Consider the following 27,333-nt stretch of genomic DNA (forward strand, 5'->3'; position numbering starts at 1 on the left):
GAAATCCAGGGCATTTAGGAATCAAGAGTTGGTACAATGTTTGGACTGCCTCCACACGTGCTGGCATGAGGCAGGGTGTTCGTTCTATCACAGGGCTACCAAAAGTTGACCGGAGTGATTGGCTAGGAAGGAATTACGGGTCAGGCACCCATACAGCAGCCAGATTTTCCAGGTGAGGATCCCAGGTTAGGGTCATTTCCATTTCACTTGGTCCTCTAGGTTTCTTCCCAGAAAGTTTGACTGGTAAACTTGAAGTATTTGGAGAAAAATGGATTACTCAGATCCATGTAAACTCTGGCATGCAAGGTAACTGGTTGGAATTTGAGAAGCACAGTGGTATGCCAGCAGCCCATTGTGACAAATGTGTACTAGCAAAGTTCCTGGTTATTTGTCATGAGACAATCAGTCCTTCCTTCATCTGTGAAGGGTTGGGAAAGCAACAGAAATCAACCTTAGCCAGCTCGCACAAAAAGGGAGGTTTATTGGAAGTATAAAAGGAGCCGTGTCTACCTATGGACAGCTGATCTTTGACAAAGGGCTGAAATCCATTTAATGGGGAAGAGATAGTCTCTTTAACAAATGGTGCTGGCAAAACTGGATATCCATTTGCAGAAAAATGAAATAGGATCCATACCTCACACCATACACAAAAAAACCAACTCAAGATGGATCAAAGACCTTAATGTAAAACCTAAAACTATAAAGATCATGGAAGCAAACCTAGGGGCCCTAATTCACGGCATAAATAGACTATTAAACATAATTAAAAATGCACAAGCAGCAGAAGATAAACTAGACAACAGGAACCTCCTAAAAATTAAACACTTGCCTGAATCAAAAGACTTTTCCAAAGAGTAAAAAGAGAACCTACAGACCAGGAAAAAAAAAATTGGCAATGAAGGTAGGTAGCACCCTGCCAGTTTCATCTTTATCTTTAAAGCAACTTTTCCTTGCTCAAAGGACTGGAGTTAAAGAGTTTGGGCTAATTAATCGTCGAAAAAAAAGCCACCGATTCCTATCTGGCCATCCATTTAGCTCCAAAGTGAGGAGCTCAACTTCACAGTTCCTACAGTGGCCTGGCCACAGCACAGATGGCCATCTCCTGCCAACTGGGGACCGGACTTCGAGCTGGATTCCTTGCGAGGCCTCAGGGGTGTTTGCAGAGTAGAAGACCTGGACCTAGATGAATTTGTTGCTCTGCTTTTCCCTGGAGGCAGAAAACTATCGGTGTACCCTCTACCCACTTACAATTCTACCCAAACCCAGAGCTTCTGTGACCTGTTATTACTGTCAGAGCTGAATGAGAAGGACCCGGTGCTCCTCTGGGTTAAGAAGGAACTTCTCTAGGAGTGGTGCCAGCACAGCAGGGGTGCAGTTTTGCTGTGGCAGTGAATTCTGTGTTTTTTGGTTCTAACTTCTTTAGCTAGCCACAGCTGAGGCACTGTTAGTCTGCAGGGAACACTGGTTGTTCTCTTGTTAGATGCCAGAATAAGAGCCTGACATTGAGTACCTTGGGCCTCACTGCCTCATATGGATGAAAAGAGTTTGTAGGATTGAGAGTAGGACCAGGACTCAGGATGCTGAGGACAACCTGGGTTTTAGGGCAAAACTCCCATCCGTCTATCCTGACTGCCCCAGTGTGGGGTTGGTAGGAGATACTCTGGACTCAAACTGGGAGCAAAGGACACTGAAGCCTCAAGCCCCATTACAGGAAGCCTTAGAAAGCAAGGGGTAGCATGAATTCATCAAGGGGGCAGTTAACAAAGATCAGACCCCAAATCAGTCTCCCAGCTAAGGTCAGGCAAGTGAGTTTGAGGGGCAGACTAGAGGGCTCACCTGTGAGGATGTGGCTTTTTGTTGAGGATGTGGACGTTGTTCTGGAGCTAAGATGTTCAGGTGGGCTTAGATTAGAACTTACTTAACCACTTATCTTCCTCCTGGGTGAATGGTGCTCCCATGTACTTGATTAATCTTCGTAGACCCCTTGCTTCCTATAGCACTCCCCTCCCATACTTTCTAAATATCTTTAAAACCCACCCCTTCCTTTTCATACTCATTGCCATGCCACAGTTTGGGCTCTTGTTATTACTGATTTATAGCCACTCTGGTGGTGCAGCAGTTAAAGAGCTCAGCTGCTAATCAAAAGTTTGGCAGTTCAAATCCACCAGCCGCTCCTTGGAAACCCTGTGGAGCAGATCTGCTCTGTCCTATAGGGTCACTATGAGTTGGGTTTGGTTTTTTGGTTTTAGTCTTCAGGTCTTCTACCTTGCTGCTCTCCAAACCATCCACAGAATGATCTTTCAACACACAAATTGGATCACGTCCCCAACTCATAATTCTTCTTCGTGCCAGGATAAAATTTAAACTGAATTGTTGCTTTTACAACTGGCGCCCCAGAAAAAATGTGCTTCAGTCCAAGTTTAAATTCTTATTCAAACATCTCCATTCCCAGGTGTGTGCTTTCGACGTTCTTTTTGGATCTAGAAGTACTATAGTGACTCTGAATCATTAAGAGTTTGTGTTCTTTAGTGTTTGAGAGCTCAATCTGGACTTTTTGGCTGATTCTTTCACTTGTGCATTGTCCTCAGGCAAGTGTAAAATATTAGAAAATATTTACTATTATAATTTCTTAATTGACTTTGACTTATGATAACCATGGTGAGAGCCAAGGCATCCTGTATTATTTCCAGTGACATCTCCTTATATTCAAGCCAGCTTCTGGTGGGTGATGGTAATGTTCTGGACAGATTTCTTCCACAGCATAATTGTTTGGAGGTTTATTTACACACTGACATCCAACAATCCAGATTTGCTTACTATCTCTTGTACTTTGGCTTTGGCTTTGCTTACAAGAAAAAAAAAAAAAAAAACTGTTGGAAGTTTGGCACCCCGACTGCCAGTCTGGTGGATTTTTAGGATTTACTTCAGACTCAGTTAATGAATCATATGCTTTGGCTATATCTGCCTTGGAGTCACGTCCATGACCATTGGGAGGTTCAGGCACAAGGTGCATACCTAAAATAGATCTAACCTCTGAGATTTGATCTGAAAAGTATTGGAGGCAAATAGAAATGTGTATAATGTTTTTTTAGCATCTTGCATTCTGGCTCAGAAAAGAGCTGGGAGGTTTCAAGAACTAGAGGCCAGACTCACCCTGCTTGCTGTAGGATAAAATGAAGCAGAACAATTACGGTGACTTTCCAAAGTTATATATCAAGTTGGTGCCAGAAAGATAAGAACCACTTCTGCTATAACCATCAAGTACAACACCCTTTTTCCCCTTCCTTCATCTTGATCCTTCTCAAATCTCACCTCCATCCCTGGCTACCTTACTGAACATTTTGATCAAAGATTCTGTAGAAGAATCCTGATGAAAGGGGGGGAAATGCAGAACAGAATTTCAAATTCTAATGGACTCCAGATTTCCTGGAGCCATGGAGGCTGGATGAACCCCTGAAACTATTGCCCTGAGATAATCTTTAAATCTTAAACCAAAAATACCCCCTGAAATCTTCTTAACACCAAACAATAGTTTGGCTTAGCTAGGAAAAATTGTCTGCCTTGAGCATTATGCTCTTTCAAGGTCTATCTATATGGGATCAAACTGACAACAACTGCTTGAAAGATTAGATAGGAAACTTAGGGGGCAGATAGTTTATGTTAGTGGAAAGGAACAATCCAGAAGAGGAGGGTGAGAATGGTTGTACATCTCAAAGAATGTAATGAATGGCACTGAATTGTACATGTAGAAACTGTTGAATTGGTATATGTTTTGCTGCATAATTCTCAACAACAAAATAAGTAAAATTTATAATAAAAAAATCTCACCTGCGTATTTTATTTCACTCACCTCTCTAGGAAGCAATTTCCTTCCTCAGTGGATCTGCTCCAAAACTTCAGCTTCTAAAAAGGAAAAGAAAACACAGGTGTAAAAACTGTAATATAGTATTAACCTATGGGTAAAATCCTTTAGAGTGAACTCCTCATAAATGGGATCAATTTTCTCTTTGAACAGAAATTTCCTCAAATCAATTATCACTTGAAATATGTGGACTGGGAACTTTTTTTTTTAAGTTGAGCACCAAAATTAATTTTCCTCCTTTTTTTTTGTTGAGCTTTAGGTGAAAGTTTACAGTGCAAATTAGTTTCTCATTAAACAATCAATACACATACTGTTTTGTGACATCAGTCGCCAACCCCACGATGTGTCAACACTCTCTCCTTCTCAACCTCGTTTTCCCCATTTCCATTCGTCCAGCCTTCCTGTCCCTTCCTGCCTTCTCATCTTTGCTTTTGAGCTGGTGGGCCCATTTCATCTCATATACATGGCTGAACTACATGTGTTATTGTTTGTTTTATAGGCCTGTCTAATCTTTGGCTGAAGGGTGAACTTCGGGAGTGACTTACGTACTGAGTTAAAATGGTGTCTGGGGGCCATTCTCTCTGGTTTTCTCCAGTCTCTGTCAGACCAGTAAGTCTGGTCTTTTTTTTCTGAGTTAGAGTTTTGCTCTACATTTTTCTGTAGCTCTGTCCAGAACTGTCTACTGTGATCCCTGTCTGAGAAGTCTGGGCTGGGAACATTTTTATCATCAAAATGTTCATTTTATAGTAACAGATTGTTATAATAGAATTTGAATTGTTGTTTGTAAGACATTTCTCCCTTTTATCCTGACATGTCCTGCTGTACTTTAAATATTTCTTTTCCCACTTATTCTCTGATCTAATTCTTATTTTAAAAAAAATTCAATGCGTTTTCTTGTTGAACTAGAATAATACCTTCCATAGTATTCCCACATGTATTCCCAGCCCCTCAATTCCCTTCCCTAAGCAACCTGCTACTATTTCTTAAATGTCCTTCCAGGTATATTTCATGAATTTATAAGCATTATATTTGTGTGTATGTTTATTTTTCCCACTTAGAAGATTACAAGTGGTAGCTTAGTATGTCCTATCCTGCACCTTACCTTAAGCAGTGCACATATACAGCTCCTTCATTCTTTTCAGGAATCAGGTTGTATTCTAGTAGATGGATGTGCCACAATGTAATCATCCTCACTGATATACAATTAGGCTCTTTCCCATCTTTTTCTAATTTCACCAGTGAAGCAATAAATGTCCGTACACATATATCCTTGTTCACGTGTGCTAGTGTACCTGAAGACCAAGGTATTTGTGGTTTATGGGTCTGAAAAGTGACAAGTGTATATTTGCTCTGTGTGTTTTATATGACCTATGTGCTTTAGCATGCAATTTTCCAAAAGGAAAACGGGGTAATATTTATGTTTGGTACAATGTCAGGGGTGTTGTATCCCCTTAATACATATTTCAAAACAACAGTAATTTTTGGGAGAGCCAATCAATTCACATAACATAACTAGCTACATACCAACAGGGAGATTCTCTTTAAGTGGGTCTCTTGTCCTGCCATAAGCAGAGAATATACTTTCCAAAGGCCAAAGGACATTGACTCTTCTTTAGAGAAAGCCAAATGAGTCTCATTGGACTTCTTTTTATAACAAACGCCCACCAGAATTATGATTTTGGAATCATTTCCATTGCAAATCCCCTCTTTCCACAGCCCTTTAAAAGGCAGCTGTGATATCTGGCTTCCAACCAAGGCCTGCTGTACCAACAATCTTCTAAATTTTATATTTATTTCATGTGCAGTATGTTCAAACTCTCACTTTCCCAGGTGCCAGATGCTGGTTTGGACACATTCCAGTGGAAAGTGCTTTCCTGTAAAATAATAAAAGTAAAATACTGAACAAGCTGTCTCTTCAGATCAGACTTGCACCTACTAGTCCAAAGTAAGTAATAATGACTTCACTATTTTCCCAAATTTGCATTTCCCAAACTCCCACTTCACCTATCTCCATGTCCAATGTTTTGTCCTTTGGCTTCCATAGGATATAAATGCTTATAGTCCTCTATGTTTCTTCAGTGTTCATTTGAAAACTTCAAAGTGTAGGAATCTCTGTGTTTAACATGATGCCAATGGTTAACACTCAATAGACTGCTAACCAAAAGGTTAGAAGTTTGAGTCTGCCCAGAAGTGCCTTCGAAGAAAGGCTTGGTGAGCTACTTCCAAAAATCACCCAATGAAAACTCTTTGAGACACAGTGATCTGACCTGCAACTCATTAAGGGGACAGCACAGGACCAGGCAACTTTTGTTCTGTTATGTGTGGGGTTGCCATGAGTTCTGGCTGATTGAATGGCCACTAACAACAATAACGGCATAACACAGCCCGCCCGTGGGTATTTCTAATAGGCTTTGGATGAGAAGATGAAGCATTTTAGGCTATTTACAGTATTTTAAAAAAGATATTTAATAATTTAATATCTGTTATGTTAGGAGTTTTAACATATTTTTACTAAAAAGTGATGCTTTCTGTATGTTTTATAATAATACCACCCCTGCAGTAGCCAGGAATTTTGGCATGACACTCTCCCTACAAACGCACATGGAACCGTTATGCCCTTCTGCTTCTGTGGCAGAGTTTTGCCTGCTTAGAAACAGTCCTCAATCCAGAGAGCCTACTTGTGAAACCAGCGGCAACATTAGGCGGTTACTAAGAAAACGGACATCATTTGTAGAGATTGTCAACCCACTTTTGGCATCCACTTGGGCCTCTTTACTGGTTTATATGGTCACTTTTCACTGATCTGAAAACCAGCACAATTCTGTGTTTTCCCCTAGAAGCATTGAGAATGTTTGCCCTGGTAGTTCGTATTTGTGCCAAAAGCTTGCTGTTATGTTTTGAGGTTTAAATTAACTCCGGTAACTTATGTTTTGTTTTTGAAAGCCGCTGCTAAAAAAAAAAAAAAATCTATTTTGAAAGCTGCTATATATAGAAAAACAAAAGTACCCTACTTCGCTTTTCGGTATCTCTTCACATACTGGGCTCTGGTAGACCTCGTTTTGTTTTTGAGTCTTTCCAGTAGATGGCAGTACACGCCCAAGAAATAACTTCCAAAGGGGGCGGTTGAGGACGCTGCAAGAGGCGTTTTTTTGCTTTCACTGCGTTATTGGTAGCTCAGCGGATTCCCCCAAGGCCCTCTTTTCCGGGTGGGCATGGTATACACTTTGTTTCTGTGGGGTGGGGCGCGGAAGGTTGGTCACAGACCACCTGTTAAGATTTCCTTAAAGATCCGGTAACATCTTGGCAGCTGACAAAAAAAAAAAAAAATCCCCGCAGTTTTTCTCAACTATCGACAGCCTCGCTGTAAGCCATATAACCGACTCAGGAGAGCAGCCAGCATTGATTTAGAGGTGTCGCGGCATCTGTTGCATCGCATACATTTGTTGAGATGGAAGAGAGTCACTCGCTGGTGGGGAACGGCCGCTGCGACCTGTGAACTGAAATCCCGCGCGGTATCTGCAATCAGCCCCCACGGACTGAGTTCCTCTTGGGTGCCTAGCACCTTATCAGAAGCTACACCAGAAATATAAGAGGGGACGTCCTCCAAGTGCTTATCATACCCGTTGCCGTGGAGTCGATTCGGACTCATAGAGACCCTGTAGGACAGAGTGGAACTGCCCCCGTTGGGCTTTTAAGGAGCGGCTGGGGGATTCGAACTGCCGACCTTTTGGTTAGCAGCCGAGCTCTTAACCACTGCGCCACCAGGACTTTGTAACAGAGCCCACAAAACACACAGAGAAATAACTGCCAAGCAAGACCTAGCCTGATAAAGTGCTAATTGTGTGGCGAAGACAGTAAGTGCCATAAGCACGAAAAGAGAGGTCAGCGGGGTCTGAAGTGGCCTAAGGGCTAGGCTTTGAGTCGGGGGGAGAAAGGGGGTGCGATAAGGAGGGGCGAGGGTGTGGGGGGTCTTTGAGAAGCCCGGAGAAAGCGGCTTTACAATGCCGGAGGAGAGGCGAAATGGGGGGGGGCGGCCAAGTCCAGCTCAGACCCGCTGCAGCGCCAGCACGCGCCGGCTCCGAGGACCCTTCTTTCTTCACTCAGGTTCCGAGCACCCCTGAGAGGGGAGCGTTTCCGGCCAGATTTATCGCCAGGGCTGTTTCCCGCGCACCCTGACACCCGGCGCGCGTTGCTGCGGACGGTGCCCAGGCGGACGGCGCGGGCCCCGGCGGCGCGAACCCTGACGGCCACGGAGGGGGCGTGGCGCGGGCGGGCCGGGGGGCGTGGCGTGGGCGTGGCGTGGGCGGGCCGAGGCCGGGCCCGGCGTGGGCGGGGCTCTCCTCTCCCCCGCGCCTGCCGCCGTCGCCGCCTCAGCCAGCCGCGCGGACAGAGGGAGCGGGGTCGCCGCCGCCTGCCCGCCCGCGTGCCCGGGCTGCGGTGGGCCAGGATGTCGGGCTTCCTGGAGGAGCTGCTCGGCGAAAAGCTGGTGACGGGCGGCGGCGAGGAGGTGGACGTGCACTCGCTCGGCGCCCGCGGCATCTCGCTGCTCGGGCTCTACTTCGGCTGCAGCCTGAGCGCCCCCTGCGCGCAGCTCAGCGCCAGCCTGGCCGCCTTCTACGGCCGCCTGCTGGGGGACGCGGCGGCCGGGCCGGGGGCCGGGGCCGCGCCGGGGGCCGGGGCCGGGGCCGGGGCCGGGGCCGGGGCGGCCGCCGAGCCAGAGCCGCGGCGCCGCCTGGAGATCGTCTTCGTGTCCTCGGACCAGGACCAGCGCCAGTGGCAGGACTTCGTGCGGGACATGCCGTGGCTGGCGCTGCCCTACAAGGAGAAGCACAGGAAGGTGAGCGGCGGGCCTCGGCGGCGCCCCCGGCCTCCGTGCGCTGCCGCGCGTTCCCCGGAGCCCGCTCCTCGCAGCCCCCCGCCCACCATCCCCGCGGCTCCCTGTCCCCCTTCTCCATCTTGGCTCGCTCTCCCCCTCCTGCCCCTCCGGGTCCCCCTTTCCTTTCCATGCTCACACTCCTGTCCCAGGACTCCGCCAGTTTGGGGCTCCCGGTCGCGGCTACTCCTGCCGTGCCAGTGCCAGGCTGCGCCCACGGTGGGAAGTTTGACACCCCTTGGTTTCCTGGACCCCGGCTTGTGTCCTGAGGGGTCGAGAACCCTGCGGGGTGCTCGGCGCCCAGCCCTCCATCCCCACATGTGTGGAGACTCGCGTAGGGGCTGGTGGCAATCAGGGGGCCCCGACTTGGTGACCGCACCCCCCTCCCCCACGGTTGCCGCCCCCGGCCATATAGGTGCCAGGAAGAGCCGTTTCCTTCCTTCAGCCACTTGACACCCTGCGGATACCTGTAGTCAGCGGGGGAGGGTGCTAGCCCATTATGCCCAAACCAGGAAATTTCCTTTCTTTCCGAGAGAGATCTGTTCCTGAGGCAGCTGCTCCCCTCCCCCTGTGACCAGGGGACTTGGGGGCCGAGTCCAGCCCGCGCCCGGGGGAGCCCACCGCTGACCGTGGCTTTGGACGAGAAGGGAGCTTACTCCAGTCCCCTCTTACCCCTCACACCCCCTTTCCCTGGCTGAATTGGTGGCCACCGGGAAGCTTTTCATTGTCTAGTTGTCCAGCTATCCTCCCCAGATGCCTCCCAGACACAGGAACAGCCCCGCCTTGCAGAACTCTAATTGCGGGTGGGCCACTGTTGCCTTGGCACACTTAGAGCCAAATGCAGAACTGATCCCATAGATGCGGATGGACTGGAAGAACTAGGATTTGGGGAAATTTATACCTTGCTGTCAACTTTTCATTTCTCCGAGAAATAAAATTAATTTGGGTATCTGAGTATATCTGTCCGGTAAAGATGTCTATTTTAGTAAAACAAATCCAGGAAATTTCTTAGTGAGAGGAGACAAAAAGTTTTGAAGCACTCTTGCCTAATTAGCGTGCCTGTCGCAGCAGTGAGTTCAGTCTCTTCCCTCAGGAGAATCTTAGTTTACAGAGTGGACTGGAGAAGGGCTGTTCTGAGGGGTTTGGGTTCCTCCAGGGAGGGAAGATGGTAACATATGCCATGTGTTTCTTTTATGTGTGCAGTATCTTGTTGAAAACCGTGATTTAGATTTAGTGAGAGCAAAAGGCTTATACTGTGACCCCAAATGTCTTGAGTAAATCATCCATTCCTAAGCAGGATAAGGTACAGATTTGGGATTTAAAGTATGAAATACAGTTCAGCAAATAGTTTGTAAACTTAACATTCAAGAAACATGGGCTCACTAACCGCTTCGAGGCAAAACTTGGCCTTTTACCCATGTTTAAAGTTTATTTTTTGCTCAGATTTGATTTGTGTGATTGGTAGGACACGAATATGCATGACCAGGACTTTTTGCTTAAAATATGGGAATTCTTTTTTTCCCTGGGTGGTGGCTTTTGCGATCCTTTTCAGGAAAAATAATGTTCAGAAAATGATTTACTAAAAAACGTTTTCATTGTTATGGCGAGTTTCTATTGTAGACCAAAGTCTGTTTAAAATAATGTCCTGGTTGGACAATACAAGTGATTTCTAGATCTTGAAAACATATGATGATGGTAAAATGTTACAGACCCAAGGCTATTGTTTATGTTTTCACAGTAGGGGAGATAGATTTGCTGCATAGTAAAAACATGGAGCAAATTGAGATGTTTTGCAAATGTTTAAAACTCTTTTCTTAAAAAAGGAGCGTGTTTGATAGACTTGGGCCGTGCCTGGCTCTCTGTGGTCTGGCCAGTCCTTCTGCACACTGAAAAGTGTCCTGTGGCCCCAGCCCAGACCTCATTCCACCACGATGAGGGTCTCAGTGACACAGGACAAACTCTCCTCATGAAAATACAGTTCAGAGTGCTGGATGTATCCAAACGATAGCGGCTTTTCATTTAAATTTTTTTTTGTTGTTGTTGGGAGTTTTTCAGACTCATACCCTATAGTTCACATTGTTCTCTAAACCAGCCAGGTTTCCGAGGAGGTAGTTTTTGCCCCTTCATGTTCATGAGTAGGCAACTCAGGATCTCATCCCAGAAACCTTATTGGTGATGAGACACTAGGTCAAAAGACTAGAGGTGTTTCCTGTGGAGAACATATTCTTGGGAATTACAAAAGTTACTCACTTGGAAAGGAGTGGTTTCCCCCCTTAAAATTGAACAGCTCTGGAACAAATTCCTTCTCTGTAACTTTGAGTTATTGCCTTTCCTGTTTGATATTGGGGTGCTTAGATGTCTGGGAGTTCCGGCACAGTCTTATGAGCTGTGGTGCTAATTCCACCCAGTTGTCACCTGGTCGATTCTGACTCATGGCGACCCCATGTGTGTCAGAGTAGAACTGTGCTCCATAGGAATTTTATTAGCTGAATTTTCAGCAGTAAATCGCCAGCCTTTTCTTCTGCGGCACCTCAAGACGAACAGAGCCTCCAACCCTTCAGTTAGCAGCAGAGACCATTCACTCTTGATGTCACCCAGGGACTCCAAATCCACAAGAACAGTGGCACACCCAGTACAAGGTGCTTGGATGGGTGGGCTCTTAACCCCTGGTGAACAGACTCTGGGTTGTTTCACCAACTATAAAAATAGCTCTAAAGAAGGGAATTTTGTTTTACACTGAAGGGAAACCAAAGTTCCGGATTACTGATTTTTTTTGAAGTTCCTAGTAACATTTGTTCTTTAAAATCATTCGTAGACTTCTGCCCATTGGGATAACTAAGGATTATGGTTCTAATTAGTTATTGGATGGCATTTCTCTAAAGAAAATTGAAAAATGATGGTGGAGAAAGAAAATGCTATGTGGTGTTTCTTTTTTTCTGCTTTCATGAATTTCCCCTTTATATAGTAAGAAAGTCTGGAGATGACCATGGATGTTAAGCCTGTGTTTTACCTGGCTTTTCTCACCTTGTTTGGAGCTGTGAGAAAACACCCAAATAAAGGGATTCCAGCATCTTTTGTGTTGTTGTCGTTTAATTATTTCTGAAGGTTGTCCTGCTTCTGCTTGTTTTAGGGGTAGGTACAAAAGTCATTGACGCTTCAGTGTTTGGGCTTCCAAAACCCATGCTTATTATATAGAAATTATAATTAGATGATAATAGAACTTGGAGTGCGTTTATAAGAGCAGTTTTGTTAGGAAACCTGTCAACCTGATGTTAAGGCAGTTGGACTTGTTTTAATAAGCACTTTTGGTTATTTATTTATTTTTGGTAGACATTTTTCAGATTTCTGAAAAAGAGAATGGGATGCCTTGTTGGAAGGTTGGAAAGATCTGGACTTTTGTGTCTTGGTCTTTCCCTTTAAATTAGGATGAGTTCCTCAGTTGTCATAACTGGAGAATGGCAGGTCCACGTCAGCGTGGTAGAAGTGAGTGTTGGTTTGGGTTTTAAAACTACAGGAAAACATTGGATCATTGTGGGTGTGCTGATACCAAGGGGTGCAGGACCACTGGCTTCTGTCTGGACAGGTTTGTTGGGCTCTGGCTTAGTCTCAGAACTCCCTCCTCACCCCAGCCCTACAGAAAGGGAAAGAGAAAGTCTGGATGGGCAAGGTGCAGAGTCAGGGGGCTCTGGTCCAGCCTCCCTGGTCTACCTGCTCCAGCCAGGGGCAGCGGACCCATCCTCCTGCTGTCCTGTGGCAGGATGTTTGCTGTGGCTGCTCTCGGTGGGTCAGGAGGGCTCAGACCAAATCAGAGTTTTGGCCTAGAATTTGTCTGAATCGCCTCAGCTTTTTGCATGGGGCAAGATTTGGTATCAGTCCAAACAGCATTGAGCGGTCTTATGCCTCCATCTCTTTCAGCTCTTCCTTCCTCAAATCCACATACCGTACCCACTGAGAGAACAGTTTCTAGGACACTGGTAGATCACTGTCTTTTCTTCTTATTCACTTCCAAGGTGGTAAAAGATGGCGAAAAGGCATGGCTTTGAAAATTGGGCTTTTCTGTCTTCCTCCTAAGGAGTCTTGCAAGAAATACAGCCAGAATGCTCCTTAGAAGCAAGGATGGTGAGACTATGTCTCACATGCTTTGGACATGTTATCAGGAGGGATCAGTTCCTGGAGAAGGGCATCATGCTTGGTAAAGTAGAGGGTCAGTGAAAAAGAGGAAGACCCTCAACGAGATGGATTTACACAGTGGCTGCAACAGTGGGCTCAAGCATAATGACGATTGTAAAGATGGCACAGGACCCTGGGCAGTGTTTCGTTCTCCTATACGTAGGGTTGCTATGAGTCGGCACCTAACAGCAACAACCACCCAAGGAGTCTGGACCAGTCAGGACAGGTTCACACTGATGACTGTGTTTCTGGGACTTGCATCAGTCTAATAAGAAACAACAGTCCGATTCAAGTAGTAAGAGTGATTTTCCTTCAGAGGCTTTTTTCCTTCTTATTATTTGTAATGTATTTTTTTTCTTTTTTAATTTTTATTGTGCTTTAAGTGAAAGTTTACAAATCAAGTCAGTCTCTCATACAAAAATTCATATACACCTTGATTTTTTATATACTCCTAATTGCTCTCTCCCTAATGAGACAGCCTGCTCCTTCCTTCCACTCTCCCTTTTCATGTCCATTCTGCCAGTTCCTGACCCCTCTGCCCTGTCATCTCCCCTCCAGATAGGAGATCCCAACATAACCTCAAGTGTCTACTTGATTCAAGAAGCTCATTCTTCACCAGCATCTTTTTCAATCCCATTGTCCAGTCCAATCCCTGTCTGAAGAGTTGGCTTTGGGAATGGTTCCTGTCTTGGGCTAACAGAAAGTCTGGGATCCATGACCACCAGGGTCCTTCTAGTCTCAGTCAGACCATTAAGTCTGGTCTTTTTATGAGAATTTGGAGTCTGCATCCCACTGCTCTCCTGCTCCCTCAGGGGTTCTCTGTTTTGTTCCCTGTCAGGGCTGTAATGTATTTTTTAATCTCATGTTTCTTATCCACATAATGGGACAGTCTAATGTGCAGCTAAAGACATGGTCTCTTTTGTCCACCTGCCTGAGTTTGTATCCTAGCTCCGTCACTTACTAGCTGTGTGACCTTGAGGGAGTTGCTTTGTATCTCTGTAGTACAGGCTCCTCATCTGGAAAATGGAGATGGTAATGTTGTTGTTGCATGTCACTGAGTTGATTCCGACTCCTCGCGACCCTTTATGACAAAGTAAAACTACCCCATAGGGTTTCTTAGGCTATAATCTTTTTTTTTTTTTAAATAATTTTTCTTGTGCTTTAAGTGAAAGTTTACAAATCAAGTCAGTCTGTCACATGTAAGCTTATGTACACTTTACTACATACTCCCATTTACTCTCCCCCTAAAGAGTCAGCCAACTCCCTTCCAGTCTCTCCTTTCGTGACCCTTTCGCCAGTTTCTAACCCTCTCTACCCTCCCATGTCCCCTCCAGACAGGAGATGCCAGTACGGTCTTAAGTGTCCACCTGATACAAGTAGCTCACTCTTCATCAGCATCTCTCTCCAGCCCATTGTCCAGTCCCTTCCATGTCTGATGAGTTGTCTTCGGGAATGGTTCTTGTCCTGGGCCACAGAAGGTTTGGGGACCATGACCGCCGGGATTCTTCTAGTCTCAGTCAGACCGTTAAGTCTGGTCTTTTTATGAGAATTTGGGGTCTGCATCCCACTGTTCTCCTGCTCCCTCAGGGGTTCTTTGTTGTGTTCCCTGTCAGGGCAGTCTTCAGTTGTGGCTGGGCACCATCTATTTCTTCTGGTCTCAGGATGATGTAAGTCTCTAGTTCATGTGGCCCTTTCTGTCTCGGGTTCATAGCTATTGTGTGACCTTGGTATTCTTCATTCTCCTTTGATCCAGATGCCTTGAGACCAATTGATGCATCTTATTAGATGGCCGCTTGTTAGCATTTAAGACCCCAGACGCTTAGGCTATAATCTTTATGGGAGTGGATTAAGGTCTTAGCTCCCTTGGAGTGGCTGGTAGATTTGAACCAGTGACTTTAGGCTAGTAGCTTAACCATTGTGCCACCAGGGCTCTTTAGAGATGATAGTAGCACCTCCCTTATAGGACTGTTGTAAAGATTACATGAGATAATACACACGTATAGAGTTTAGAGAGTCAGGGGCTGACTCGACGTCAGCCAGCCAACAGCAGTAGAGTTCAAAATGCCCCTGGTTGTTCTAACTGGTCAGTTGCCAACCTAAAGGTTGGAAGTTCAGTCCACCCAAAGGTACCTCAGAAGAAAGGCCTGGTGATCTACGTCTGAAAAATCAGCCGTTGAGAAAGAACCCTATGGAGCAAAATTCTACGTTGACACTCATGGAGTCACCATGAGTTGGAATCGACTCAACGGCAACTAGTAGAGTTTAGAGCAGTGCCTGGCAGTGCTCACTAAATGCTGATGAGCTGTTATTATTTGTTAATGAATTATCACACCATTTAGTAACCCATTTCACATTTTGAGCCTTTAGCGTGCATCACATGGTAAAATGGTTATGAGGTGTATTTTTTTTTTTAACCTTTTCAAACAATATTTTTATACGCACACTGGAGAATGTGGTGAAGGAGTTGAAAGGGTTGCCCTAGAAGAGATTAGAATTTGAGGACAAAGAAGAGTGAAGCGACAAAAGCAAATGAACGTAAAATAATAATTCTGGGATGTAACCGACAAAACTGAAGAGTGATGGTCAGTGAGGTCTAGGTGCAATGAAGGGTAACAACTTTAAGAAGATCAGACACCCTTCTGGGGAGAGATTAATTATATATGCGGCGTTCATTTTGTGATTTGCCAAAGCTGTTGAGTGTGTCTTTCCCTAACCCTGGCTAATTGAATCTGGACAGTGTGGAGGTTGCTGAATTGTTTAGAAGAGGGAAATGAACAGAGTACTAGAAACCCCACCTCTGAAAACAGAGCCGCCTCCCTTCTGAGCTCTGGAATGCTGCAGGATAGGTTTGCCTAGATAGGAAGCCATTGTGGGTTTAATACTCCGCTTCAGTTAGCAGCTCGGGCCTGATTCTGACTACCTGGCTACAGCTTTTGCTAACTGATTTGTCTTCTGATATAGGTTGCAGTGTGATCCAGAGAACACAGGGAAGCAGTGAGTTTTGAGGTTTAAAAAACCGCTGTTGCCGTCCGTTCTGACCCTGTAGAACAGAGAACAGCCCCATAGGGTTTCCAAGGCTGTAATCTTTACAGAAGCATACTGCCACATCTCTCTCCCACGGGGCAGCTGGTGACTTCGAACCACCAACCTTCACTGCAGCCACCAGGGCTCCTTTTTTGAGGTTAACAACCTATTGCTGTGGAGTGGATTCTGACTCATAATGTCCCCGTAGGACAAAGTAGAACTGCCGCGTAGGGTTTCCAAGGCTGTAAATCTTTATGGAGGTAGACTGTCACTTCTTTGTCCCCGGGACGCTGAAATCCGCCAGCCTTGTGGTTAACAGCTGACTGGTTAACCTCTGTACTGCCAGCGCTCTGTTTTTTTTTTTTTTTTGGTGAGGTTAGGGTCATTGATTGAATTCTACCCTTTCTTTCTACCCTCTTTATATCACTCTTCCTTTTTCTGGGAGGCCTTGTTTTAGTATCTGCACAAATTTGAGAAAAAAGGTTTTGGGTTGTATGCAGGAAGGGGAAAATGACTCCCTTGGGAGTCTTTTTTTTTTTTTTTTTTCTGATAGTGCTTGGGTCTTCAGCTGCCCCCGTTCTGAACTAGATTGGGCTCCTTACTGCATGATTTTGCTTCATGGGGCAAGTGGACACTAATGCATTTGCTGTCTGGTTGATTCTGACTCATGGTGGCCCCATGTGTGTCAGAGTAGGAACGTGTTCCATGAGATTTTCAGTGGCTGATTTTTTCAGAAGATCACCAGGCCATTCTTCCTAGGCACCTCTGGGTAGGCTGCAACTGCCAAGCTTTCAGTTAACAGGTGATTGCATTAACCATTTACATCACCCAGGGACTCCAGAATGGACACTCCTATAGCTTAAAAACAGTGGGGTGGATGGTGGAGCAGCCGAGTGTAGGTTTGGTGTAAGATGCGTTTTCTTTCCTCACGTTCTAAATTCCCAGTGGTGCCCAGTGTTAACCTCCAGAGTGCTTAGTTTTTCGTATTTCATTAATTTACCATTGTGTTTATTTAAAGACACTCAAAGATATGGCTATGAATTTATAACCTTTTTGCTAAACCTAACTTTCACAAAGCTCTTTCATACTGTTGTTTCATATCTTGCCATTATTTTAAAAGTAATTAAGAAAAAAGTAAAAAATATATATATATTTTTTTTCTTAATTATTTTAAAAGTAATTAGGAGTTCTCAAGTCCCAGGATTCATCCTTGATTCTCCTCCCCCCCGCCCCTCACATCCAAATGGGCACCAATTTGAGTCTTGTTAATTGACCTCTATGATAGCGCACAACTCTGTCCCTTTCTCTCCATCATCACTGCTTGAGCTCAGGTTTTGTCTGGGCCACTACCTACCAACAGCCTTCTCCTGAGGCTCCCTGCCTTTCATCCTGAGCCCCTGAAATGGTTCTCTAGGGCAGAGCCTCTCAAACTATTTGTGGTCAAGGATCGGGTTTTTTTTTTTCCTTTGTTTTTGTTTTTTAATTTCCAACCAGTCACACACTGGTATGTGGCTCCACTATACATGACTAGTATGCATCTTAAGCCACATGCAACTCACCATGTGAGTTGACAACATGTGGACTGGTTTGTATTCTACGCAACAAGGCGATTTCATTGAGTGCAAGCTTAGACGTTGCTATAACGTTTCTGCTGCCGTAAAGTTTTCTAAATGCTGAACTCCCGATTTCTGTCCTTACCTTGTGGTGGACCGGTAACAAACAACTCATGGGCAGACAGTGGCCTGCAGACCCGCCTTGAAGAGCACTCCTCTAGACCATTTCCAGAAAGGAATGACAAGTCCAAAAACACGCTGCGGATCATGGCATTCTCCTGCTTAAAAATTCTTCAGTAGTTTTTTAGAGCCTTTGAAGTCAAGTCCCAACTCTAGAGCATGGTCCCCAACTCTCCTCTAGCTTCATCTCACCTCTGTTGCTGAACTCTATTGGATTTGCATTTCTGGAATGTCTTTTTTTTCTCTTTTTCTTCCATCTGGCTGGGTTTGAAACTTCCAAGTTTAGCTCTGGTGTCCCTGCTGTCCCTCTCTCATCTCCCTCCATCCCCTCCTCCCCAAGATGGGACTTCCTCCGCCGAGCTTGCACAGATCCTGACTTACCTCTGTCCTAGCGCTTGGCCTTTTGTAATGTTTTTTGCCTTTTCCACTAGACTGTAAACTCCTTGAGGACAGGAGCCAACCAAGGGGTTAACTGGAAGATGATTATGTTAAGGTGGAAACCCTGGTGGCGTAGTGGTTAAGTGGTAAGGCGGCTGCTAACCTTGGCTGCTAACCAAAAGGTCGGCAGTTTGAATCCACCAGGCACTTCTTGGAAACTCCATGGGGCAGTTCTACTCTGTCCTATAGGATTGCCATGAGTTGGAATTGACTCCACGGCAGTGGGTTTGGTTTCTGGTTTTTATGTTAAGGTGCCTAGGATTAGATAATCTGATCATGGAAAACAGGCTTATGACTGGTAGATTGATACCTTGAAAACATGGTCATTTCCACATCATGTGAATTCTAATGTATATATGTTCCCCTATTAGTTAGCTTGATTTTAACGTTTAATATGATTAGAGGTGGGCCTTGGTTGAGCTGTGTAATTGTATATCCTCTATACAGTAGGTGGGTGTTTTTGATTGGTTTGTTTCTTAATGAGTACTTTAAAGAGCACTTAAATGAGCAAATTGATGGCCCAGCTGGGAGAGTCCCAGGCACTTCTGCAAATTCATTGCCCTGGAATTCTGTGCCCCAAAATAGGAAAAGGCTTAGCTCTCCATTTTTGAAACATCAAAAAATCTCAGTCCATTAAAATAGTCTGTCTTCAGACCTATCATTCCATGTGTTAATATTTTATAAATATTGTGTGTTTCTCTAGCGTCTTTCTTCCAAAGAGCTCAAAATGCATGCATATTACTTCATGCAACAACTAGTAATCAATAGATATTAAGCTCTTTGACTTTTCAAAATATGTTAGAGTTGGAGAATTGAAGCAAAGAAGACCGATTATTAGATCAAGGTCACTGTGTAGGATGAAAGAGCTGAGCTGAACTCTCTTATTTGCAACTCGGTTCTTTCTGTTCATGAAATTAGATCTTTAAAAATGGTCACATCAAACATTCTCCACAGAAGAGGAGAGTGGAAAGTTCTCTTTCCGACCAATGGATTTTGGTATGGATTCACACTAGGTATGCAGAGAATACTCTGAAATAAGATAGAGGTAGCTGAACTGTTTAAAACATTTGATGTTGCTTGGAAGACAGGAGAGCCAAAAGGTCTTTGCTGTGGCTGCCTTTCCGCAGTGGGGATTTCTAAGGGCCTTTTAATGATTTGGGCTTTTTTTAGTTCAGCCAGTAAAGTGCCCCCAACTCCCCTTCATCGTATGGGAAGCCTGCGGGCTGCTTTAGTGCTTTTGTTCAGAGACAAAATTGAATTTCAGGTATCCTGCCGAGATCCCAGGACTAAATCAGTCCTCCCTTTTATGAGGTTTTCAGAAACCGCTGTTCCAACTTCCAGTGAAATCTCAAACATGTGCTTTCTGCTTTATGACAAGGAAGAAGTATAGTAATTGAAAGTTGCTTGAGCGCTGTTATTCTGGAGTGAACCCTGTAATGGAAACTTTCGTTCTGTGGCATCTGTGATTAAAAGCAAACATAAATTTTCTGCTGCTTTCTGGCCATAACTCTTGGACCAGATATACAATGTATTTTTGTATGAAACTACGCGTCAGAAAATCCTTTCTGCAAAACAACCTGAGGCTGAAAAGTTCAGCATTCCTTTCGGTCACAACTTTTGGAGGATACGTTTTGATGTAAACATCGATTACAGGTCAGTTCGAGTAATATTTCTGCAGTTAATGATACTTTTATCTTGGATCATTGCTGAAAAGTCATGAAACAGGGTGGGGTGAGTTTTACTCTTCCAGGGATAGGGTTTCCCCTTCGTTTTCCTAGGAGAATTTTATCCAGATGAATCGGTTCTCGTTTTTTATTTGTCTCTTTTGGTCATTATCCCCGGGATAAAAATCTGCATGGGTTTAGTCTGTTTAAAATCAGAAGATTTTAAATCAGGGCCTGTTGTTGTCCCTTTAAGTGTGATCAGGTCGGGACAGTTTTCTTTTGATCATGGTGGCTCACAGCACAGCCAACTCATCTGTTACTCATTTTTCAGAGTTTGATGGGAAATATAAAGATTGGACGGAGCAGCGTGCAGCAGAGGAAAATCCGGGGCTTCGTTTCGGTTGGAACCCCTTCTGAGAATTTGCCTTTCTACCCCCAGATATACTGAATCAGAATCTACAGTTTAACAAGATCGCCAGGTGATTCTTATGAATAATAAAATTTGAGACCCACTGCTCTACTAGTTTCTACTCTGACCTATAGGGTCGCTATGAGTCGGAATCGACTTGATGGCACTGGGTTTGGTTTTTTTGGCTCTACTGGTGTTTCTCAGAATTGGTCCCTAACCAGCAGCGTTAGCTGCGCCTGGGAACTTGTTGGAAATACAAATGCTCAGCAGGGGTTCGAACCAGAAGGAACTTGAGTGGAAGTCCTGAAAAAGTCGCAGTGTCACCCTCCAAGCCCCGATGGCTACGAATGTGGGTGTGAGTGCAGTGTTTTCAGCTTTGGGGATGCACTTGGCTGCAACTTAAAAAAATCGTTTATACCCATGGACCTTAAAAAAAAACTCCATTTTTATTAGTGACTATTTAAAATACATTGCGTAAGGGGTCTGGGGACCATGGTTTCAGGGGACATCTAAGTCAATGGGCATAATAAAATCTATTAACAAAACATTCTGCATCCCACTTTGAAGAGTGGTGTCTGGGGTCTTAAACGCTAGCAAGCAGCCATCTAAGATGCATCAATTGGTCTCAACCCACCTGGATCAAAGGAGAATGAAGAACACCAAGGACACAAGGTGATTATGAGCCCAACAGACAGAAAGGGCCACATGAACCAAAGACTACATCATCCTGAGACCAGAAGAACTAGATGGTGCCCAGCTACAACCCATGACTGCCCTGACAGGGAACACAACAGAGAACCCCTGAGGGAGCAGGAGAGCAGTGGGATGCAGACCCCCAAATCTCATAAGACCAGACATAATGATCTGACTGAGACTGGAAGGACCCCAGTGGTCATGGCCCCCAAACCTTCTGTTGCCCCAGGACAGGAGCCATTCCCAAAGCCAACTCTTCAGACATGGCTTGGACTGGACGATGGGTTGGAGAGGCATGCTGGTGGGGAGTGAACTTCTTGGATCAGGTGGACACTTGAGACTATGTTGGCATCTCCTGCGTGGAGGGGAGATGAGAGGGTGGAGGGGGTTAGAAGCTGGTGAAAAGGACACGAAAAGGGAGAGTGGAGGGAGAGAGCGGGCTGTCTTGTTAGGGGGAGAGTAATTGGGAGTGTGTAGCAAGGTGTATATGGGTTTTTGTGTGAGAGACTGACTTGATTTGTAAACTTTGACTTAAAGCACAATAAAAATTATTAAAATAAATAAAGAAAATACATTGCATAGTGGATAGGCAAATCCTGGTTTTGTTGCTTTCTATTGCTGTGATCATGGGGCAAGTTACTTCTGTGTCTCTGATTTCCTGGTCAGTAAAATGGGGATAATAGTACTTACGTGTGCAGTCCTTGGGTGATGCAAACAGTTAACAAGTTCAGCTGCTTATCGAAAGGTTGGATGTTTGACTCTCCCCAGAGGTGTGTCAGAAGCAAGGCCTGGCAGTCTGCTTCCGAAGAATCAGCTACTGAAAACCCATGGAGCATAGTTCTGCTCTGATACACATGGGTTGCCATGAGGCAGAATCGCCTCAACGGCAGCTGGTCAGCTAGTTAGTTAGTACCTACCCGATAGGGTTGTTGTTAAGAATTAAATGAGTTAACATTTGAAGAGTACCTAGAACAATGCCTGGCACGTAGTTAAGTGCTATTTAAATATTTACTCCAGGGATTTGGGTAGTTGACATCACATTTTATGGTTATTCATATTGGAGAGGAATTCATGGCCTTTTTACTTCTCTGTGCTCCTCCTCCCCACCCCTCACCCCCAGCACCTAATTCCCTGCGACTAGTGGCTTATCACCTACTCGAGTTTCTCTTCAGCTTCTTACTAGGAACATGATAATTGATTTACATATGGGTATAATTCTAGGCCATCTCTTTGACTAATCCAGTGCTCAGTTTTATGGAGTGGATTCTATTTTCTCTTTTGAGCCAGGCCAGGAGAGGGTAGGGGAGAGACACTGGTCTGTGCGTATTTCCCTTTCTGTTTAAACTTCGAACATCACACAGTTGGGGAAAATTATATAGTGAATCCCCGTGTACCCAACACCCAGCTACAATAGTCATCAACTCACCAACACTTTTGTTCATCAGTACCTCCCCTCCCGCCACTGGACTTTTTGGAAGCCAATCCCAGACACCATATCATTTCTTTCATAAACATTTCACTAAGTAGCTGTAAAAGAGGAGGACTCTTAAAAACATAAGTGCAATATCATATCATACGTTACCATTGGCAAATATCCTGTCAGTGTTCAGATTTCTCTGATTGTCTCATAATTTTTTTTAACTGTTAAATCCTAAATAATAAGATTGTGTGTTACATTTGGTGGCTATGCCTTTTAAGTCTTTTTTAATTTACAGCCTTCTTTAAGAAAAGAAATTTTCTTCTTTTCTTTACAATTTATTTGTTGTTTCCTTCAATTTAAAATTTCTCTGTGCCTAACTCCTTGCCGCATTTCCAACCCCTTCTTACCCCTATTTCCCCCTTTCTTTAGGTCTGTATTGTGTCCTGGACTAGAAAGGGCCCTAGCCTCCTGTAGCTGAGAAGTTCGGGGGTAGGTTTTAGGCCCTGGTTTAGATCTCAGGACAGTCACCCTTCCCCATCTCTGCACTCTGTTCATCTCTTTGTGGGCCTTGACCTTTGAAAGCTGTTTCTCTAGAGTGGCAGGAGGGCCACCAGAAGCTCTGGGTTTGCTTCCTTTTCTCCCAGAATCCAGCAGAAGAAGCCAGCTTGGATGCTATGCCCTTCCCAGAGCCGGTCACCATGGCCAGGATGTGTAATACTGTGATTGGCCAAACCTGAGTCACATCCAGACCTGTGTGACCAGAGGGTGGGATCATGAACAGGTGGCCTGAGCATTGAGAAGGGAGCACTCACCTATGAAAATCAGGATGTGTTACCAGAGGAGGGGACATGGAAGCTGGGCAAGCAAAACTAGATGCCCGCTAGAGTCATCAAGGCCAACTCTGTGACGGCATACCTGGCAGGTGGTCATACAGTCCCTGCTGGAGCATTTCTAGTAACCACAGCTCGCCATGTACTGAGGAAGTCCATTCTGACTTCAGCCATCCCCTCCAATGTGACTGGCTGGCCTTTAAAGAACTAGGTGAAACATTCCCTTGGTCCTTTGACCATTTCTCATGTGACACGGGCTCATGTTTTCTGGCCATTCATTTCTGAGCCCTCTCTGCATTTGTCTGGGACCCCTTTAAAGGGTAGCCCCATACCTGAACACATAACTCCAGCGTGGTCCGCCCCAACCACAAAGGGTTCACTTAGCACCTCTTGGATTCTAGATATTATCTAGACTTATATTATCATAGCCTAGGATTGCATTAGCTTTTCTGACAGTCACGTTGCACTCTGTTGACTCACTGATGTTTTGGTCAACCAAAACCCCAAAGTTTTTTTCACCAATCTTATACCTGAACAAATGAGAACAGAGTCCAAAATCTTATATCTATTATTTTTAAGAATCAATTTATTTAGATTTGATCCGTTTTTATAGCTCTGTTGAAGACTATTTTGTATGCTGATGGCGGTCATCCACAATAATCATAGCTCTTTCCTAGCTTTGAATTATGATCCCTTCCAGATCTTTATCCAAGCAGTTTATAAAAATGCTAGGGACCTCCTCCAGGCTAATAAACCAGTTGATTCCAACTCATGGCAACCCCACATGTGTGTCAGAGTAGGACTGTGGTCCTTAGGGTTTTCAATGACTGGTTTTCCAGAATTAGATTGCCAGGCCTTTCTTCCAACCTCCAACCTTTTGGTTAGCAGCTGAACGTGTTAACCATTTGTACCACCCAGGGACTCCTCCTAGGTAATAGTGGTCCATTAGTCACTTGTTCAATGAAATTCAAATCCAGCCAATTTCAAGTTCTCCTAATTCTATTATCCTACAGCCCACATTTCTCCATTTGGCTAACATGTTTATCGTAGGGAACCTTAACATGTATTTTAGCAGGTAATTTAGATATTTATTGCTTCCCTTCCAAGGAAAGTGAACCCATGCTTGCTCCTAACTGATTGCTTCTTTTCTCACTGTGTCTTTAATAGCTATAATAAGCTGTAGGCTCTGGCTAAGGGTTGAAGTCAAGTTCATGAATCTGTAATTTGCAGAATTTCCCCCTTTTTGCCCTTTTGAAAATCATTTGGTTCCCAGTGAGGAAATCACTGGCAGTGGTTAGGTGATCTTATGGGCACATTTTTTCCCTCTTGGATATCATTCGTACCTTAAAGGAAAAGAGTTGCTGTATCAGTATTATGCTGGGGGTGTGTGGCACGTTAGTACATTTGTTTTCTAAAGAGAACTCTGCAAGGAATAGCTATGGCCAGATCCACCCTGACCAGCAGCAGGAAGTGGAAGGCACCCCATTTACCCAGAAAGCCCAGATCGTGCTCTTTTTGAGGGCCTTGTTTTTTTGTGGCCATAATGATGGCCTTGGTCCCCCATCCCAACACCTGCCTTCCCTGCTGTCTCATTAGGGCAGTAATAGAGCCTGGGGGAGTCTTTTTCTTAATAGCATTTCCCCCATCACTCACAGGATGAAAATTGGCTGGCTAATTAAGTGTGGTATTTTAATCCAATAGACAGTAACTGGCTACAAAGCTATCCATTAACCTTGTGTGGATAGATGTATTTTTCTTCATATTTGACTTTTTAGGACAAATCAGTCCAGTTTTTATTTTGAAAAATTTCCCTTAATTGGAAATGGATTTGTTTTCTTGTGCAAGAAGTGTGTTTGCTCATTTATGATTATGCATGAATCTGTTACCCATTTTGCTGTTTGACACATAAGGATTCTGACAGTTTGAATGGTAGGCATGAGGATGAGTTGGAACTAAATGCCTTAAAACACTTTCTGGGGTGGGGGAGAATCACTTCCCTAAATTTGAAGGTCCGTGGCTTCATCCTTTGGATGCGTTGCTCTGAGCTTTTACAAATGTTCTTAAGAGTGAAACGCTGCTTAATACCAACTGACATATTCCTTTCCACTTGGATTTGTGGACAGCATTAATTTGCAGGGACTGTTGCAGAATCTTCTGGTGTTGAAGCCCTTTTTGCAGCACTGCCTTCCTGCGAAGGCTCAGTTAATGACTTTCTGAGATCATCTGAGTCTGTGTTTCCGTTGATAACTGCCACAGAGCCAGTTGTTTCCGGGCAAACACAGATTCCTTGAACAGAACGTGGCATGCCTGTTCACTGAGGGAGGGGTTGGTTTGTCTGTGTGCAGATACAGTGTGGACTATGGTTTTACTGCTCTTTACGTTAAAGAGGTATTTACATTCTTTTGCAAGCGTGTATTTAATACATGTTTTCCCGGTTACTACCTTTTTTCCGTTTGCGAGAGAAAGCCAGCGTTTCATTTTTTGAATTTAAAAAATAATTCTCTTTCCAAAGATAACCACTGTTAATAGTGTCTTGTATGCTCTTCCAGAAACCCTGGTAGTATAGTGATTAAGTGCTATGGCTGTTAACCAGAAGGTCGGCAGTTCGAATCCACCAGGCGCTCCTTGGAAACTCTGTGGGGCAGTTCTGCTCTGTCCCATAAGGTCGCTATGAGTTGGAATCGACTCAGTGGCAACGGGTAATGGGTATGCTCTTCCAGAAAAAAAAATGCAGTCCTGCATATGTAAATGTATATGATCACATAAATATTTTTTATACAAATGGATAGAGCATTTTAATTTTTATTCTCCCAAAATTGGAAATAAAATGAAGGGAAAAGTAAATCTCACTCCCACTGCTGATAGTAGCTTGCCTCTTGAAGCAACTACCGTGGAATATCTTGTATTCCAAAGATATTCTGTACATGTATAAGTGTGCATGTGTGCGCGTGAGCACTCCTGTGTGCATGCCCCAATATACACATACTTTTTTTTTTTTAATTTAAACACGTCTTTTAAATGGGTCTTGCTCATATCCTTGGCTGCCCTGACAGGTACTGATTTTCCTGTCTCAGGTGGGTAAAGACTGCATCCAAAAACCCACTACCATCGAGTCGATTCCGACTCATAGTGACCCTATAGGACAGAGTGGCACTGCCCGATAGAGTTTCCAAGGAGTGCCTGGCGGATTCGAACTGCTGACCTCTTGGTTAGCAGCCCTAGCACTTTACCACTATGCCACCAGGGTTTCCTGTCACTGCATAGCCCGGTGATAACTTTGTGTGATGTCTGCCTTGGTAATGAACCCAATGCAGAGACAAGGAACGACATGTCCAAACCACCACTCTCCTTAGAAGAAAAATGGCTTGGTCTGATGTGCTCACTGAGTAGGACTGACGCAGGAGACCTTGGAAAGCAGTTTCCCTGTCTTCAGAGAGGGCCTCCTGTAGGACTGACATAAAGCAATGAGAAGACAGTGGCTGAGAAGTTCCCATTGCTGTGCCCTGCTGTTTGGATAAATTAAGAGGTTCATTCTCTGTGGCTGTCAGTTTTCCCTTCCAGGAGGCTTTGGGTTTATAAAGGGAGAAAAGAGTTCCCCAGGCCAGTGCACTTGTACTATGTATGCAATGCCTTTGTGATGACTCGTATTAGGCAAATTGTATTTAATACAGGTTTTTGTTTAATAAAGCGTTCCGCATTTTTAGAACATCCACCACCCCCAAAATTCAAAGTTATGAGGTAGATAAATTAAGGGACTATTATTTTCATTATAGAAGGATCTTCAGTTTATTAGGCAGTATGTCAAATTGTTTTCAATTGTGAGCACTTAAGAAGTGTTCAAAATGTGATTCCTTCCACTTAGAAAAACTCACCTTCTTAAGGATACATCTGTTGCTTTGAGAAAAATGTACAGATATTACATTAAAGATCTTGGTAGCCAATATCACACATAACCCAACCCAAACCCATTGCCGTCGAGTCAATTCTGACTCATAGCGACCCTACAGGACAGAGTACAACTGCCCCGTAGAGTTTCCAAGGAGCACCTGGTGGATTCAAACTGCTGACCTTTCCTTTTCTTTTTCCATCAACGTTCCTTTGTTTTTTCTTATATGAGACAGCTGAGAAAACTACTTACAAATCATTTGGCTGCAGGCTCATATAGACAAGTTGCTCATGAAAAGTCAAATATTTATTAAATAGATAATGGAAATTAT

At 44.4% G+C, this 27,333-nt stretch overlaps 1 protein-coding gene across 1 annotated transcript in view; it reads left to right on the forward strand.

Annotated features, from left to right (window-relative positions):
- The first annotated feature begins 8,253 nt into the window (after positions 1-8,253).
- Positions 8,254-27,333, forward strand: part of NXN (nucleoredoxin) — a 195,292-nt gene continuing 176,212 nt past the window's right edge. Inside the window, exon 1 of the mRNA XM_064271506.1 lies at positions 8,254-8,699. Within this exon, the coding sequence (XP_064127576.1) occupies positions 8,310-8,699 (390 nt within the window). The 5' untranslated portion in view covers positions 8,254-8,309. The remainder of the gene's footprint in view (positions 8,700-27,333) is intronic.

This window comes from Loxodonta africana, chromosome 18 (genome assembly GCF_030014295.1).
Source record: "Loxodonta africana isolate mLoxAfr1 chromosome 18, mLoxAfr1.hap2, whole genome shotgun sequence".
NCBI classification, from domain to species: domain Eukaryota; kingdom Metazoa; phylum Chordata; class Mammalia; order Proboscidea; family Elephantidae; genus Loxodonta; species Loxodonta africana.